We start from the raw sequence: 17,000 nt of genomic DNA on the forward strand, positions 1-17,000 counted from the left end.
CTACGGAGCGAGTGTCTCGCGCCCCAGAGCCAGTGTCTGGCACCCCATGAGTGAGAGTATGGCACCCCAGAGCGGGAGTCTGGCTCCCCAGAGCGAGTGTCTGGCTTCCGAGAGCGAGTGACTGGCACCCCAAGGCGTGTATCTGGGGTCCCATAGCGAGAGCCTGGCGTTACGGAGCGAGTGTCTCGCGCCCCAGAGCCAGTGTCTGGCACCCCATGAGTGAGAGTATGGCACCCCAGAGCGGGAGTCTGGCTCCCCAGAGCGAGTGTCTGGCTTCAGAGAGCGAGTGACTGGCACCCCAAGGCGAGTCTCTGGGGTCCCATAGCGAGAGCCTGGCGCTACGGAGCGAGTGTCTCGCGCCCCAGAGCCAGTGTCTGGCACCCCATAGTGAGAGTATGGCACCCCAGAGCGGGAGTCTGGCTCCCCAGAGCGAGTGTCTGGCTTCCGAGAGCGAGTGACTGGCACCCCAAGGCGAGTCTCTGGGGTCCCATAGCGAGAGCCTGGCGCTACGGAGCGAGTGTCTCGCGCCCCAGAGCCAGTGTCTGGCACCCCATAGTGAGAGTATGGCACCCCAGAGCGGGAGTCTGGCTCCCCAGAGCGAGTGTCTGGCTTCCGAGAGCGAGTGACTGGCACCCCAAGGCGAGTATCTGGGGTCCCATTGCGAGAGCCTGGCGCTACGGAGCGAGTGTCTCGCGCCCCAGAGCCAGTGTCTGGCACCCCATGAGTGAGAGTATGGCACCCCAGAGCGGGAGTCTGGCTCCCCAGAGCGAGTGTCTGGCTTCCGAGAGCGAGTGACTGGCACCCCAAGGCGTGTCTCTGGGGTCCCATAGCGAGAGCCTGGCGTTACGGAGCGAGTGTCTCGCGCCCCAGAGCCAGTGTCTGGCACCCCATGAGTGAGAGTATGGCACCCCAGAGTGGGAGTCTGGCTCCCCAGAGCGAGTGTCTGGCTTCCGAGAGCGAGTGACTGGCACCCCAACGCGTGTCTCTAGGGTCCCATAGCGAGAGCCTGGCGTTACGGAGCGAGTGTCTCGCGCCCCAGAGCCAGTGTCTGGCACCCCATAGTGAGAGTATGGCACCCCAGAGCGGGAGTCTGGCTCCCCAGAGCGAGTGTCTGGCTTCCGAGAGCGAGTGACTGGCACCCCAAGGCGAGTCTCTGGGGTCCCATAGCGAGAGCCTGGCGCTACGGAGCGAGTGTCTCGCGCCCCAGAGCCAGTGTCTGGCACCCCATAGTGAGAGTATGGCACCCCAGAGCGGGAGTCTGGCTCCCCAGAGCGAGTGTCTGGCTTCCGAGAGCGAGTGACTGGCACCCCAAGGCGTGTCTCTGGGGTCCCATAGCGAGAGCCTGGCGTTACGGAGCGAGTGTCTCGCGCCCCAGAGCCAGTGTCTGGCACCCCATAGTGAGAGTATGGCACCCCAGAGCGGGAGTCTGGCTCCCCAGAGCGAGTGTCTGGCTTCCGAGAGCGAGTGACTGGCACCCCAAGGCGAGTCTCTGGGGTCCCATAGCGAGAGCCTGGCGCTACGGAGCGAGTGTCTCGCGCCCCAGAGCCAGTGTCTGGCACCCCATGAGTGAGAGTATGGCACCCCAGAGCGGGAGTCTGGCTCCCCAGAGCGAGTGTCTGGCTTCCGAGAGCGAGTGACTGGCACCCCAAGGCGTGTCTCTGGGGTCCCATAGCGAGAGCCTGGCGTTACGGAGCGAGTGTCTCGCGCCCCAGAGCCAGTGTCTGGCACCCCATGAGTGAGAGTATGGCACCCCAGAGCGGGAGTCTGGCTCCCCAGAGCGAGTGTCTGGCTTCCGAGAGCGAGTGACTGGCACCCCAAGGCGAGTCTCTGGGGTCCCATAGCGAGAGCCTGGCGCTACGGAGCGAGTGTCTCGCGCCCCAGAGCCAGTGTCTGGCACCCCATAGTGAGAGTATGGCACCCCAGAGCGGGAGTCTGGCTCCCCAGAGCGAGTGTCTGGCTTCCGAGAGCGAGTGACTGGCACCCCAAGGCGAGTCTCTGGGGTCCCATAGCGAGAGCCTGGCGCTACGGAGCGAGTGTCTCGCGCCCCAGAGCCAGTGTCTGGCACCCCATGAGTGAGAGTATGGCACCCCAGAGCGGGAGTCTGGCTCCCCAGAGCGAGTGTCTGGCTTCCGAGAGCGAGTGACTGGCACCCCAAGGCGTGTCTCTGGGGTCCCATAGCGAGAGCCTGGCGTTACGGAGCGAGTGTCTCGCGCCCCAGAGCCAGTGTCTGGCACCCCATGAGTGAGAGTATGGCACCCCAGAGCGGGAGTCTGGCTCCCCAGAGCGAGTGTCTGGCTTCAGAGAGCGAGTGACTGGCACCCCAAGGCGAGTCTCTGGGGTCCCATAGCGAGAGCCTGGCGCTACGGAGCGAGTGTCTCGCGCCCCAGAGCCAGTGTCTGGCACCCCATAGTGAGAGTATGGCACCCCAGAGCGGGAGTCTGGCTCCCCAGAGCGAGTGTCTGGCTTACGAGAGCGAGTGACTGGCACCCCAAGGCGAGTCTCTGGGGTCCCATAGCGAGAGCCTGGCGCTACGGAGCGAGTGTCTCGCGCCCCAGAGCCAGTGTCTGGCACCCCATGAGTGAGAGTATGGCACCCCAGAGCGGGAGTCTGGCTCCCCAGAGCGAGTGTCTGGCTTCCGAGAGCGAGTGACTGGCACCCCAAGGCGTGTCTCTGGGGTCCCATAGCGAGAGCCTGGCGCTACGGAGCGAGTGTCTCGCGCCCCAGAGCCAGTGTCTGGCACCCCATGAGTGAGAGTATGGCACCCCAGAGCGGGAGTCTGGCTCCCCAGAGCGAGTGTCTGGCTTCCGAGAGCGAGTGACTGGCACCCCAAGGCGTGTCTCTGGGGTCCCATAGCGAGAGCCTGGCGTTACGGAGCGAGTGTCTCGCGCCCCAGAGCCAGTGTCTGGCACCCCATGAGTGAGAGTATGGCACCCCAGAGCGGGAGTCTGGCTCCCCAGAGCGAGTGTCTTGCTTCAGAGAGCGAGTGACTGGCACCCCAAGGCGAGTCTCTGGGGTCCCATAGCGAGAGCCTGGCGCTACGGAGCGAGTGTCTCGCGCCCCAGAGCCAGTGTCTGGCACCCCATAGTGAGAGTATGGCACCCCAGAGCGGGAGTCTGGCTCCCCAGAGCGAGTGTCTGGCTTCCGAGAGCGAGTGACTGGCACCCCAAGGCGAGTCTCTGGGGTCCCATAGCGAGAGCCTGGCGTTACGGAGCGAGTGTCTCGCGCCCCAGAGCCAGTGTCTGGCACCCCATGAGTGAGAGTATGGCACCCCAGAGCGGGAGTCTGGCTCCCCAGAGCGAGTGTCTGGCTTCCGAGAGCGAGTGACTGGCACCCCAAGGCGAGTCTCTGGGGTCCCATAGCGAGAGCCTGGCGCTACGGAGCGAGTGTCTCGCGCCCCAGAGCCAGTGTCTGGCACCCCATAGTGAGAGTATGGCACCCCAGAGCGGGAGTCTGGCTCCCCAGAGCGAGTGTCTGGCTTCCGAGAGCGAGTGACTGGCACCCCAAGGCGAGTCTCTGGGGTCCCATAGCGAGAGCCTGGCGCTACGGAGCGAGTGTCTCGCGCTCCAGAGCCAGTGTCTGGCACCCCATGAGTGAGAGTATGGCACCCCAGAGCGGGAGTCTGGCTCCCCAGAGCGAGTGTCTGGCTTCCGAGAGCGAGTGACTGGCACCCCAAGGCGAGTCTCTGGGGTCCCATAGCGAGAGCCTGGCGCTACGGAGCGAGTGTCTCGCGCCCCAGAGCCAGTGTCTGGCACCCCATGAGTGAGAGTATGGCACCCCAGAGCGGGAGTCTGGCTCCCCAGAGCGAGTGTCTGGCTTCCGAGAGCGAGTGACTGGCACCCCAAGGCGAGTCTCGGGGGTCCCATAGCGAGAGCCTGGCGCTACGGAGCGAGTGTCTCGCGCCACAGAGCCAGTGTCTGGCACCCCATAGTGAGAGTATGGCACCCCAGAGCGGGAGTCTGGCTCCCCAGAGCGAGTGTCTGGCTTCCGAGAGCGAGTGACTGGCACCCCAAGGTGAGTCTCTGGGGTCCCATAGCGAGAGCCTGGCGCTACGGAGCGAGTGTCTCGCGCCCCAAAGCCAGTGTCTGGCACCCCATAGTGAGAGTATGGCACCCCAGAGCGGGAGTCTGGCTCCCCAGAGCGAGTGTCTGGCTCCCCAGAGCGAGTGTCTGGCTCCCCAGAGCGAGTTTCTGGTGCCTCTGGGCGAGTCACTGGCAGACCAGGGCGAGTGCGGGCACACGTCATACATGAACCAACTCTCCGCAGATATAACAAGGCGAGTGCCCAGATCCGGTAGCGCCATAGTACCTACCGAAGGCGAATTTCCTCATCCAGAACGTTCTCAATTACATCCAAGAACTATTAGTCCTTTGCGAAACAGTTTCATTTGCAAGTCATTCATGAAGTTCTCATCGCTGTGATCGTGTTCAGTTTGATTACAGCCGATCGCCTCACGATCTTAAATTATAATGTTCATAGGCGTGACCAGCAGCGGGGTTGCCTTAGTGGTCCACATAAGTATGAAACAAAATTAATATAAATAACCAGAATTTAATATATTAGAAGCAGTTGGTGTAAATTACAATAAATAATAAGCAAAAAGATCAACTTCTATGTATGCAGGCAGGTCACTAACGGAGAATGATCTGGACGTTCTGTATTTATGGTAGTGGGCGAAATTAATGCCAAACACAATAACCGGAACTGTGGGGGAAACAAAGTGAATAAAATATTAAATTTATGCTCCCTTGGAACCAACCCATGACCAAGATTCAACCCAGAAACATTAGACAATGTATAAAAGAAAAGTGTTCAAGCTGGCTCCGAACTAACAGTGATGCAAAAAATGTCGTCTGATCACGTTCGATGACGTGGAAACTGTCACTAATCCGCCGAAAAAATTAAATACTATAAATAAAAAAACACTGACTACGAGGTTTTCATACCAACCTAACCGTAACCTGCCGACAGCTGATTCTGCCAACTCAGAAGCAATGTAGAATCTGTTGTAACAAAACTTACAATAAACATACAAACTGCAATAAACCTGTGCATTCCGGAAAGGAAAGTTAAGTGTAAGCAGCATAAACTGCCGGCGCATATAAGGGATTTTATTTCTCAGAAAATTAGATTGAGGCGTAAATTTACTACATGTGAACAGCATAACTTTGAAGTGTGAATTTATGTATTGCAAAGTATGATTTCCTATGAGATAACTCTATGGAAGGGCAGCCAATGGGAGGTGAAAGTTTCCCAGATTCAGGAGCAAGATTGTTGCACCTGGAGAATGACAAAGCGGTTTCTTAATAAGGTAAATAAAATACCACCACTGCAAAACGAAACCAAAGTCACTTTTAAACCAATAAAAAAGTCACTAGCCTTCGCGAATATTATTGAACTATTCATTTAACCTAATATGGAAGCATGTGATGATCCGTAATTTAAAGCTGAAATATATAAATACCTTAGAATTAACAGCTATCAACATATGAAACAATGTAATACATTGCGAAATCATGGCATACACGCAGCAGTCCTTAAGAAACGGCCTGATTAAATTTTAGAATACCTAGCTGAATTAATGAAAAAGGCCATTTTTATGTTACAGTATTTTATATCGCTGTGGAAAGAAGCGACTGTGTTAGTTTCTCATAAACGACTGTGTTATCGTACCATGTGCGTCTTTGCCTGAGGACGGGAGCAGATAGCAGTTCCCGAAACGTCGCTTGTTTCTGTTTTGGAAAACTATTGTGTTTGTTTCGTATTTTCGTTTTGTCATGTTTTTGTCTCGTTTCAACTGTTGTGCTGAATTTTTTTGGGTTCAATATTTTTGTGCTGTCATAATTTGTGTTTTTTTTTTTCGTTCTCTAAGTCCATTTTTCTTGTTTTTCTTTGTTTGTTGACCATATTCCTGTTATGGAATATTATGTGGTGTTTATATACTGTTGACAACAGCAATTGTTTGCTTAATTTGTGTTTTTGTCTTTTGGTTTTTTGTAGTTTTCTTCTACAGACATACATGTGCTTAGCAATGGCGTATGCCCAAAAGATTACATCAAGTCATGTACCCCCATTGCACAAATCAGTCAAAGATAATAAGAAGTTAGATTGTTTTTTAAAAAAATGCATGGTTTCTAAACTACTAGATCGGAGAGTAAGTAGTAAAGATTAAACAAAAAGCATGAATAGAGTTCAGAATTTTTATTTTATTTTTTTCCGCATACTGTCCTAAAGACTTATAACTCGGCAGTGATGTTCCAAATATTACATAGGCATCAAATGAGAACAAGGTTATCCGAAAATCAGCCCCCAAGCCGGGTTTCAGGAAGTTAAAAACAAACATTTCACGTTTTTCAACAATAAGTGCTACAAAATTTATTTTTGATGCTTTCTTCGCCTTGTTACATTTGTGAATCTTTGTTTGACTAAAAGAAGGTTCTTCACGATGTTTTCAGCCCGGGTCACGCCGGATACTTCAGCTAGTACATTATTCGAATCTGGCTTCCCCGATTGTTATATTAAAATATTTGCCTCGTATTTAACCAATCTATCTTTTAAAGTACTCTCACACGACAGAATATTAAAGCCGGTTTTATTCGATATTTATATCCCTGATAAGACTAAGCCCACACACCGACCAGTCAAGTTCGGCTCCTACGCTGACAACACAGAAATGTTTATCAGATATTGTATTTTAGAACTTGCCGCAGACAGAGAGCAAACTGCGTATTTATTCAATTGAACAGTAGTGGATAAAAATGGCGAACTAATGTTAGTCCAATGTGAAATTAGATGCTATAGTATTAATGCGTAAATATTTTCAGCCCCATGATGATAAGCCACGACTTACCGTGTGTAACGTGTGTACCTTCGTACACACACACAATCGACAGTGCCCCTAACATGTCTGTGGATGCCGCCCGCGCAACACTGAGCGCGGGGGCTTTGAACGCTGGGGCTGGTGGTCGGGCTTCTTCGGAAGCGGTCGGGCGTCATCGGTTGCGCGCCGATTCACCGGAAAAGGAAGTCGACCATCGTTCCCCCAAACGTAAGAGACTATTATGTTCTAGCCTGGTACGGAGTTCTGCGAGTATAAAAGGGCAATGCTTCGAGTCAACAGACAGCAGATCAACTGGGACTTCACCGAGGCAGGCCGCCGCGCTGCCCGGACACCGTTCGCCGCCCTACGCTATAAACATCGTGGAGTCGCCGCCGCCTAGAGACAGTTTGCAGTATTAACACAGGGCACGAGGTGCATAAGAATAACCGCGTAGATTACGTGTGACTTGGGTGACAGCGAGATATTTTGTGGACATAATTAAAACTTTAGACAACTTCAACGGATACCAAATTAGTTAATTTTAATGTGTACTTACCATGGTAGTAACTAATTTGAACCACAGCCAGTACTTGTTATTGATTGTGTATATATATTTATATCCCTTTTAGGTATTTTGTTTACGTACTGGGCTGCAATATGTTTATAATATTTCACCTCGTAAATCTATGACAACCACTTTGTGATTGACAGTGTATCCTCAGTAGGTTGAACCTTGGCAGGCAGAAGTTGATTAAGAGTGCTGCTTTGATATTCTTGCCAGATTGTTAATTTTTTGTATGTTTTGTTATAGCCGACCTGTAACGAGTATTCAACCCCAAAATGCAGGGGTACAGCTTTATAACGATCGATGTCAGTTCGAGAATGAGATTAGATATTCGTTTGTGATAATATATCTGTTAATAAATTGTTGTATTTGCGAATTCTACTGGGCACTTAATTTTCTGACACACTCGCATCAGTTATTTCCTGCCTTGTTAGGGTTTCCTATTCATTTAGTGATACCCGTGACAATAAATAAATTTCCCACAAAAATTGTTAAATTTCTAGCCGTGTAAATGGAAAGTAAACTACCACGGCTCGATCACATAGACGCGAACAGAAAACCAGCTTTCACTAGGCTCATGACCCTTTACCCCGTCATGAGTATACGATTAGGTAGCTCTGTTAAAGCGGAATATAAATTTATAACGTGCTAATGAAACCAATAATAACGTACGCGGCACCAATGTTGGCAACAGCAGCTGAAACAACTTTAAATAAAATTTCAGAGAATTCAGAATAAAATCATTGGTGTAGCGGCAGATGCACCTGTGTATTGCCCCGTCAGGGCCATGCACAGAGAGATTCAACTGCAACTTATGAACGATTATTACATCAGAACAGCTCAGAAATTTAATGATAAATGTTCACTATTTAATAATAAAAATACCCTTATTTCTTCTCTTTGAGTACATGATCTATATTTGCACCGTAAATATGAGATGCCGATTTCGATTCCATCAACGGAGACCTGCATAGGTGCGCTGTGTGTGGCCGGTCGCCTGGCCAATCAAACCGCGAGCAGACACCAGCTCCGCCGTTGCGAACCGGTCAGTAAGTTTTCTCTGCGAGATTTTGACTTAAATAAAATAAATATTCTGCTAATTCAAAAAAGTCCAAAGCACGCAGATGTGTGGAATCAGGCTCCCTGCGTATGTTCAATGGCTGACTCCCTGTGCCGGGCGGGTGCTGGCCTCACCTGCACTTCCTGGAAGGCAAGGGATTTTAAATTGCTCACTTAAAAAAAAATGACACAAGTGCTTGTTTATCGATTCGCTTGTGACTTATATATGCTGACAGTTCTTTATTTATACTAGTATCATTTTTGTATTTATAATAGTAATGTTATCTAGTACTTAATCAAGATTTAATTAGTAATAGCCTTGATAAAACAAAAAAAAAATACAATTGTTTAGAACAAAACCCAAAATAATGAGTAAAATTCAAATAGAAAATATTATTTTAATTAATTTTATTGAGCACAATTGTAATAACTGTGCGTCCACTCCTGGTAGTGTGCATTGCAAATCGAAGTAATTAATTAATATAATGCCAAGTTTGTAAGATGTTAATATTTTTCTTCTTCCTAGTTTCTAGTTTCTTAAGTGCTGACTGGCAGCGAATTGAGTGGTCAGTGTTTTCACTCAATACCAGGAGTGCTTGCGTCACTGACAAAAAAATCCAGAAACTGATAATAGCATGAAAGCGGTCCTCGCGTCCAAGTACCCCAACACTCGCATGGTAGACTCTTTTATGCCCCGTTCAACACTTCATCCAGACCTTCCCCTGTCTCCTGTATTCTCCTACACTACTAATGCATGCCCTTGCATCCAGACTGTCTATGTTCCAGGGTTTTCCCAGTGTCTATTCCGGTTTTTCATGGGCCCAACTTAACACAGATCTAAGTATAGATTTAAGTTAAGGGAAGTTAGTCATTGCTTCGTTCACTGCCATTGCTTGCCAGTCCCCAAATGGAGCACACGATGCATGCACACCTTCCCAGAATGACTAATCCCAGCATGTCCATGTTTATAGGAAGGTCTAAATTTCATTTAGGTCCGTCCATAACAAGGACTTCTCCTACAAATACACTTAGTTTTAGTTGGAAAAAAAAAACAATAAATTTGTAAATTTGTAAATTTTAAATAGAATTTAAATGTTGATGGCTGAACCAAACCAAAAATTTATTTTAGTAATGTTCAGTAGACATGAAAAAAAATGAAAAATCTTATCTTAAAGGGAAAAAATACAAAATTTTTTTGGAAAAGTTTTGATTTTGTGGCACACCTAACCTTACCAGCATTAAACTTTTAAACCAGTATTAAAAATAAACACAAACGAAATATACAGGACCCCGAATATGTCCAGCTTCTGAGACAGCTAAGTGAATATTAGGTTTTTCCTACAAGAACTCAATATTTAAAATGTTAACGTTTCGCTTTAACAAACGACTATAAGTCGGTTAGCGATAAACAAAGCTAGAAAACTGATTGTTGTTTGTGTAAACATTAAACGCGTAGAAACGTGGTTTACAAGATTTTTCCAACTGAAACTTCATCAGAATGGACGTGTTCCTGATATTTTTGCTGGTTTTAAACGTATCTTTGAGTAAGTTAATTAAATAATTAGTCAGCCACCAAATTTTATGCTTTTATATATTTTTAATGGGTAGGAGCATGTATTTTTCTTGAAAGACATTCACCACTCAGTAGACAAATAAATTTTATGCACGTGCCAGTGGTTTCTGCCTTGTAATTGGCAGCCGAATACAATAGAATACTTGGACATTCAGGATGCGCTGAATTCAGAACAAAATTGCTATGAATATTTTGCCGACATTGGGTGTGTTCCTGACAGAAACTTGACCAATTACGAAACTCAAATGGTGGTTCAGTGCTTTAACACATAGCTGATATAAATATCTTTTATTGTGGATATTAAATATCCCTAGTATACTTATCAGTTTTTTTAAGTTTTTGAAATGTCTACAAAGATCGCAGGCTTTAGCGGCCAATGCCAAGAAACTTTAGTGAAATGTCACCAGTGCATGTGGTGGAAGTAAGAACTCTCCTCTGTGGGCAAGAAATGATTTTTAAACGACGTTTGCTAAAATACTGTGAAATTTTCACGTTTGTGCAAAAAAGACTAAGGCCCTGTACGAACAGCTTAAAAAACTGACAGAAACAATGATTTTTTATACTTGCTCCTGATCTCTCATGGGGAACTCTCGGAATTTCGTGTGGAGAGTCTCGCAAAAAGCAAGAACGAAAAAGAAAACAAGCCCTTTTTGTAAACGCAATGACTTACAATTTGAATAATCTATGCGCGATTGTGTTTGCGCTCCTGTAGTATATATATTTGTACATTAAACTTTTAAGTAATGGATGAAACATAAGTTTTGCAACACAAAATAATTTCGTAGAGTGTTGACATAGCGATTAAAAAATTAAAAGAAATCCCGAAAAGGTTATTTTTAAACGTGCTGTCTTGCAAAATTGCGTTTAAAAATTTATTCTTTATTTTTAAATTATACTCAAATATCGCTGACATAATCCAATCAATATTTCCAGCGATTTGGCAGTATTTTAAATGTTGCAGGCTTAACCGAACCAAATTTCACTCTCAAACCGTTTACGTTTACATGCAGAAATAAAAAACATAATAAGAATTTTATAATAAATTTGTGAAATAAAAGAACTCATACATTTACGCACAGACGAAGCACATGTTTGCACTGTAAGTATCAATAATTGCCGTGTTCAAAATGACGGAAATACATAAGATAATAATATACCTTTACCGCTCTCAATCTAAGAATAATTTATTCTAACTCAGAAAAAATCATTCCAATAACACAATGACGTATTTCTTAAAAGTAAATAGTAATTATAAAAATAAAAAAGTATCCACATTCTTTATTGTCTTCTGCTCCAGCTGATACTTAAAAAATATTCCCACCTCTCCCCCTCCTCAATTATCTAACAATGATCAGGAGCCTTATTTTGATGCCTAGTGCCAAAAAATTGCATATAAATATATATATAAAGGAACAAAAGTATAATATAAACAAAAATTATCTGACTGTTAAAGTGTAATTCTTCACTGATCAGCTCCTACTCCAAAGGCGTATACTGTACTTGAGATATGAACCTGCAGCCAAAGTTTTTCGTGGAAGTCCAGCTCACCCAGTATCTCGCCTCAAAAGTGGGCCCTGGTCGTTGATATATAAGATGTTTCTCCTCTCGCCAAGTTTATCCAGGGGGTTTAATACAAAATATTCAACAAATGGTAAACAAGGCAGACATTACCGTGAGCCGGTGGGTTTTCTCGAGTTTCTCTCAATTTTAATCGCTCATCCGTTCACCCAGTCATTGCTAACAGTGTAATATGATCACACCTCATCGTCTCTGCTCCAATTGTAGCTAGCTGATACATTCGTTTCGGAGAATACTTGTGCCAGCAAAGCATTCGAGTCATTTCAGTTTACAATACGTTATCATTAATAATTCTTAAAGACACTGCACAAAATCTAAATATTCGTAGCAAAATAACCACTTAGATACCATATAAATTTGAGACTCTGTTGTTAACATTTTGAAAAAAATATAAATTGTAACCATGCAAAATATTTTAGAGTAGCAAGCACAAATGTCCAAGAAATGAGAGTTTGGAAACTGTGTGTGTTGGTGTGTGTGTGTGTGCTGGTGTGTGGAGCCTGGTATATTTTTAAAATTTAAACATACATCTTTGAATATACTTAAATATTGAAAAATCGTCACCTACAGGTTTTTAACTCCTATATACTTCATATTTACTATACATATTAATTTTAATATTGTTAATGTAAAAAGTAAAAAAAAATCTAACACACAATTCCCCAAGTGGTGGAGATGGTTGAGGCTTCTTTAATTTATAACTTGTAGCGATGGAACTGTAATTATTATTTAAAATTTGTCTTCAGGTCCTGTCACCTCTCTACCAAAGACCACAAATCGTATTGTCGGAGGCTCATTAACATCTTCGGAAGAATTTCCCTTCATGGTAAGTCCAGACGCTAATTTTAAAGAAGAGTCTTTAGTCCTGCACATAGGGGGCCTAGACAATGCCGGATAAGCGATTTTACCGAATTAACGTACGTCAATAATGTTTGAACATAAATACCAAAAACAAATTTATATACCTATAGTGCAAGCTATTTTAAGCTTCTTTGCAGAAAGAAAAATACAGATGACGTTGGTCTTCAAAAAATCATCATGGAAAAGTACCCTTGAAAAGTTGAATGGTTGATTCTCATGTACGCTCAAAGTTTCGAGGAAATATCTACTTACGCAGTTAAAACTGCCAAAAGCGTTCACACACACTCAGCAATTTGAACGAGACAATCATGAAGGAATTGTTATTACTTCAGTCAGTTTTTGTAATCCGCGTTGTTGCACTGTGTTGTTGTCTGTGGTCGAAACATGCCAAAAAACGACGTTCATGTGGGTGCTGAAAAGAAACCCTTTTCCCATGTAAGGTTACTTCATGAATTGCAAAGCGATTCTGAAGATTCGCACTATGACACAAATTGACGTTGGTACATACACTCATTTACTTTAATTATTGACTCCAAAATCTAACGGCAAATTTATCGGCATCAATTTATCTTTAGTGGTTCCCCAAGTGGTGGAGATGGTTGAGGCTTCAGTGCTTCGTTAAATCTGTTTCATATAAATTGTCTAAATTTGTAAAACTCTCAAAAGTAGTACTAATCTTTTATGTATCCTTTTGGCATTACTTTAATAAAATCAATCTTCGCAAACAAATATGTGTTACTTTGCAAGTGACAGCTGAGGAAATTTAACCAATGATACCACTTTTGACAACTGTCGAATAGAAAACGTCAGAAAAATATGTGGAAAATAATTGTGTTACAGTAGATTATTTCAATTAAATTATTTTATGGCAAAGACAATATTTGCGGTGGTTGTAGCAATTTCGTTAAATCAAATACTATCCAGAAGCTAAATGTTTCATCATAAACCGGTTATTTATTTATTTTTCAATAAAAATTTGTATACAGACTCAACTTAAATGTCGTGAACCAGACTTGGAAAAATCTTTTAACCCCCAAGTCGCATCGTATATATGTTTTTAACTTATTTTTGCGCAATGAGCCTACAGCCGAAGATTGTTGGTTTAAGTGTTAACGGACTTTTATAAGCTGAGTTTGACGTAAGACTTTTATAAACTGTTATTTAGAATAATATGTATTTGGTTTCTAGTATTGCGGTTTGGTTTCTGCTACCCCGAGAGCTTACAAAAAATTATTGTCTTTTGTTCTTTTACTTTTCATTTTATTCAGTGTAGTTTTCTCACGAGACCTCTACGAATGATAATATTATGTCGATTGCAGTTTCACTGGATTAAAATACACCAATAACTGAAAAAGGAAACTAAAATGGCCTCTTATATGCGATGTATGTACATCAAAGGCTCTTAGCATATTGTCAGATTTTTAAGTTTTTAAGTTTACTAAAAATTTCTTCCACGGCAATATTGTGTCTTTGTAATATTATTGAAATAATTTCAAAGGCATGAATTGAACTACACTTTATAGAATTAAAAATGGGCTCTCGAATACCATGAAGTGTTATTTTTCCTAACATATTGTTACGATCGCGCTTGGCTGCAGTGCTTGGCATCGCCGCGCTCGTTCGGCCTGTCTGCGCCCCCTTCCACCTGCATCCTCTCCCTGGTATCGCGTGTCATACTATCGCGCGACATCCTGACCGTTGCAGTGCGCACCTGCCTCAGATCGAGTTACTTAAAAGAGGCCGCACTGCGGAATAAAAGGACTTAGACATGTTTATCGGCGCGTTTTGTGGGAACCCGATGCTTGTTGAGTTTATCGGCGTTCTTTGAGCAGCCGCCGCGTCCTTCGAGGAGTCACGACGCGTTTCTGGGCATTTCGACGGCGAAGGTCGCGCGATATCTCGGAGACATGCCCGATTGTTCTGGACGGGAACCCAAGGGCTATATAAGGAGGTTGGGCCGACCTTCGGGAGGAGTTCAGTGGGGAGTTCTCCCGCAGCGGAGTTTCCGGGCGATAGTGCCGCGGGTGCGGCAGAGTGGCGAAGTCCTTGGACGAAGGTTCCAGGGCAGGGAGCGAGAGAGTTCAGTGGAGTCGGGAGTTTTCCCGCGGTGGAGTTTCCGGGCGATAGAGTCGCGGGTGCGGCGGAGTCCCGAGTGAAGTTGCGAGCGAGGAGTCGAGCGGATCCTCGGCGAAGAGGAAGTGCGTCGGCAGCGTCGGAGTGTGGCGACGGAGTCCCGCGGCGGAGACCCACGAGGGGTGCTGCGGCGTGAGTTGCGCCAGAGGTGCGGCCCAGCGAGGTGTGCGGAACGAGTGACCAGGGAATTGACATTTATTTAAGTGTAATTAATTATTTAGAAGATTATTTGTAAGTGACAAGTAGTGGTAATAAATAAAACTGTGTTTGATAAAAATCTTTAATTGGGCTATCCTTTACGAACCCGCAGGGAAATCGTAACATTTTGGTGTCAGAAGTGGGATAGCCCTAATTAATAGATTTAAGATTCAGTTAATAAATAGGATTTAGTTTTTCGAGAGTAAAGTTAGCATTTAGAAATTAAGTGAATTTGTAATTTTCTAGAGCTAGTTTGAGTTTACTGTAGTCAGTGATAGTTTTGAATGTAATAGAGTTATTGTTATTTTAATTAGAAGGTTCGTCTTAGTCATTTAAAATGAAGAACAGTATTCAAAAAATTATTATTATTTAGGTTGTTTAATTATTAGTAAATTATTTAAAGAGAGATGGCTACTGAAGAGCTTACTGACGAGCAATACAAGGAGATAATGGTTGCCCTAGAAGAATTAAGAGCCACTTGGGAGAACTATAACAAAGAAATGTTAGCCAGTATAAAGAACTATATGGAAGAAATGGTAACCAAAATCGAGAACTTTACAGAAGAAATGAAGAGTGGAAGGAAGGATTAAGAACCACCATGAAGAAAAGAAGAGCAGGTCAAATAATAGCCTAGAGGAAATGAAGAAGGGTCAGGATGATTTGTAGCATGGCCAAGAAGGAATGAGGAATGAAATGAAGACCGAAGTGAAGATAAGCATAGAAGAGAAGAACAGCCAAGAGAAAAACAGCGAAGAGAAGAACGGCGAACAGAAGACCGGTCAGGAGAAGAACAGCGAAGAGAAGAACAGAGAAATGAAGACCAGCCAAGAGGAGACCAGCCAAGAAGAGACCAGCCAAGAGTAGACCAGCCAAGAGGATACCAGCCAAGAAGAGACCAGCCAAGAAGAGAACAGCGAAGAGAATAACAGTGAAGAGAAGAACAACAAAGAGAAGACTAGCGAAGAGAAGACTAGCGAAGAGAAGACCAGCGAAGAGGAGACCTGCCGAGAGGAGACTAGTCAAGAGAACAGTGAAGAGAACAGCGAAGAGAACAGCGAAGAACACTGTGAAGAGGACATTAGCCAAGGAGAGGAGAACAGCCAGGACATGAAGATGAAAGAAGAGCTGAATAAAAGCATAGAAGTAGTGAAGATGAGTTACAAAGTAAGGAATATTGAACAAGAAGAAATGAAGATAAACCCAAGACAGAGGGAAAAATGCACAGAAGAGCTGAAGAAAAGCCGAGAAGAGATGTACATGAGTCAAGAAGAGATAGAGAAGTGCAAAGAAAAAATGAAGGAAGACCAAGAAGAGACACAGGAAGACCAAGAAGAGGTGAAGAAGGACCAAGAACAGGGGAAGAAAGACCGAGAAGAGAAAATGAGAACACAAAGAGTGAAGAAGATGGTGCAAGGAGTAACTGAATGCAGTCCAGAAGATATTCAGAAGAATGAAGAGGGTATGAGGAACCAAGAAGAGACAAAGAAGAGCTGGGAAGATATGCTGTGTGAACGAGTAGTTAGGAGAGAAAAAATAGAGAGAAAAAGAAAAGAAACAAGGAAACCATTGGAAGGCAATGAGCAAGACTCTCATGAATATCGGGCCCGTCCAAGACAACGGTCGGCCTGGCTCGGGCGGCTGACTGAACAACATTGGGCATCAGCAATGCAGAAGTGTCACTGGGTGACGAGAGAAGCAACAACTACTGCGAGAGAGGGTTATCTGGTGAGACTGTACAGCCCGCGATGGAGGAAAGGCAGGACGCCTAAACTTCGAGTAATATGGGGACCTCCAGGAGGAGATGCATTACCTGTTCGGGACGAACAGATTTAAGGAGGGGGCAATGTTACGATCGCGCTTGGCTGCAGTGCTTGGCATCGCCGCGCTCGTTCGGCCTGTCTGCGCCCCCTTCCACCTGCATCCTCTCCCTGGTATCGCGTGTCATACTATCGCGCGACATCCTGACCGTTGCAGCGCGCACCTGCCTCAGATCGAGTTACTTAAAAGAGGCCGCACTGCGGAATAAAAGGACTTAGACATGTTTATCGGCGCGTTTTGTGGGAACCCGATGCTTGTTGAGTTTATCGGCGTTCTTTGAGCAGCCGCCGCGTCCTTCGAGGAGTCACGACGCGTTTCTGGGCATTTCGACGGCGAAGGTCGCGCGATATCTCGGAGACATGCCCGATTGTTCTGGACGGGAACCCAAGGGCTATATA

At 45.4% G+C, this 17,000-nt stretch overlaps 2 protein-coding genes across 2 annotated transcripts in view; one reads left to right on the top strand and one right to left on the bottom strand.

Moving 5' to 3' along the window:
• Positions 1-2,682, bottom strand: LOC134527433 (uncharacterized). Its single transcript, XM_063360114.1, has 4 exons — positions 2,151-2,682; positions 1,751-2,058; positions 909-1,637; positions 1-795 (listed from the first exon to the last, which is right to left on the bottom strand). Exons 1-4 carry the CDS (start codon positions 2,680-2,682, stop codon positions 1-3), a joined length of 2,364 nt encoding a protein of 787 aa, XP_063216184.1.
• A 7,198-nt stretch (positions 2,683-9,880) lies between these two features.
• Positions 9,881-17,000, top strand: part of LOC134530079 (plasminogen-like) — a 71,279-nt gene continuing 64,159 nt past the window's right edge. Inside the window, exons 1-2 of the mRNA XM_063364660.1 lie at positions 9,881-9,985; positions 12,339-12,418. Coding sequence (XP_063220730.1) covers positions 9,940-9,985; positions 12,339-12,418 — 126 coding nt within the window. The 5' untranslated portion in view covers positions 9,881-9,939. The remainder of the gene's footprint in view (positions 9,986-12,338; positions 12,419-17,000) is intronic.

The sequence above is a fragment of the Bacillus rossius genome, chromosome 1, assembly GCF_032445375.1.
Source record: "Bacillus rossius redtenbacheri isolate Brsri chromosome 1, Brsri_v3, whole genome shotgun sequence".
In the NCBI taxonomy this organism is placed as follows: Eukaryota; Metazoa; Arthropoda; class Insecta; order Phasmatodea; family Bacillidae; genus Bacillus; species Bacillus rossius.

What these genes read in the sequence shown, in the direction of transcription:
- LOC134527433 (XM_063360114.1), bottom strand. Translation starts at nt 2,682, where the DNA reads ATGGGACCCCAGAGACACGCCTTGGGGTGCCAGTCACTCGCTCTCGGA. An exon ending in CCCCAGAGACACGCCTTGGG is followed by an intron (nt 2,059 to 2,150) that starts GTGCCAGTCACT and finishes ATGGGGTGCCAG; the next exon opens with ACACTGGCTCTGGGGCGCGA. An exon ending in AGCCAGACTCCCGCTCTGGG is followed by an intron (nt 1,638 to 1,750) that starts GTGCCATACTCT and finishes TTGGGGTGCCAG; the next exon opens with TCACTCGCTCTCGGAAGCCA.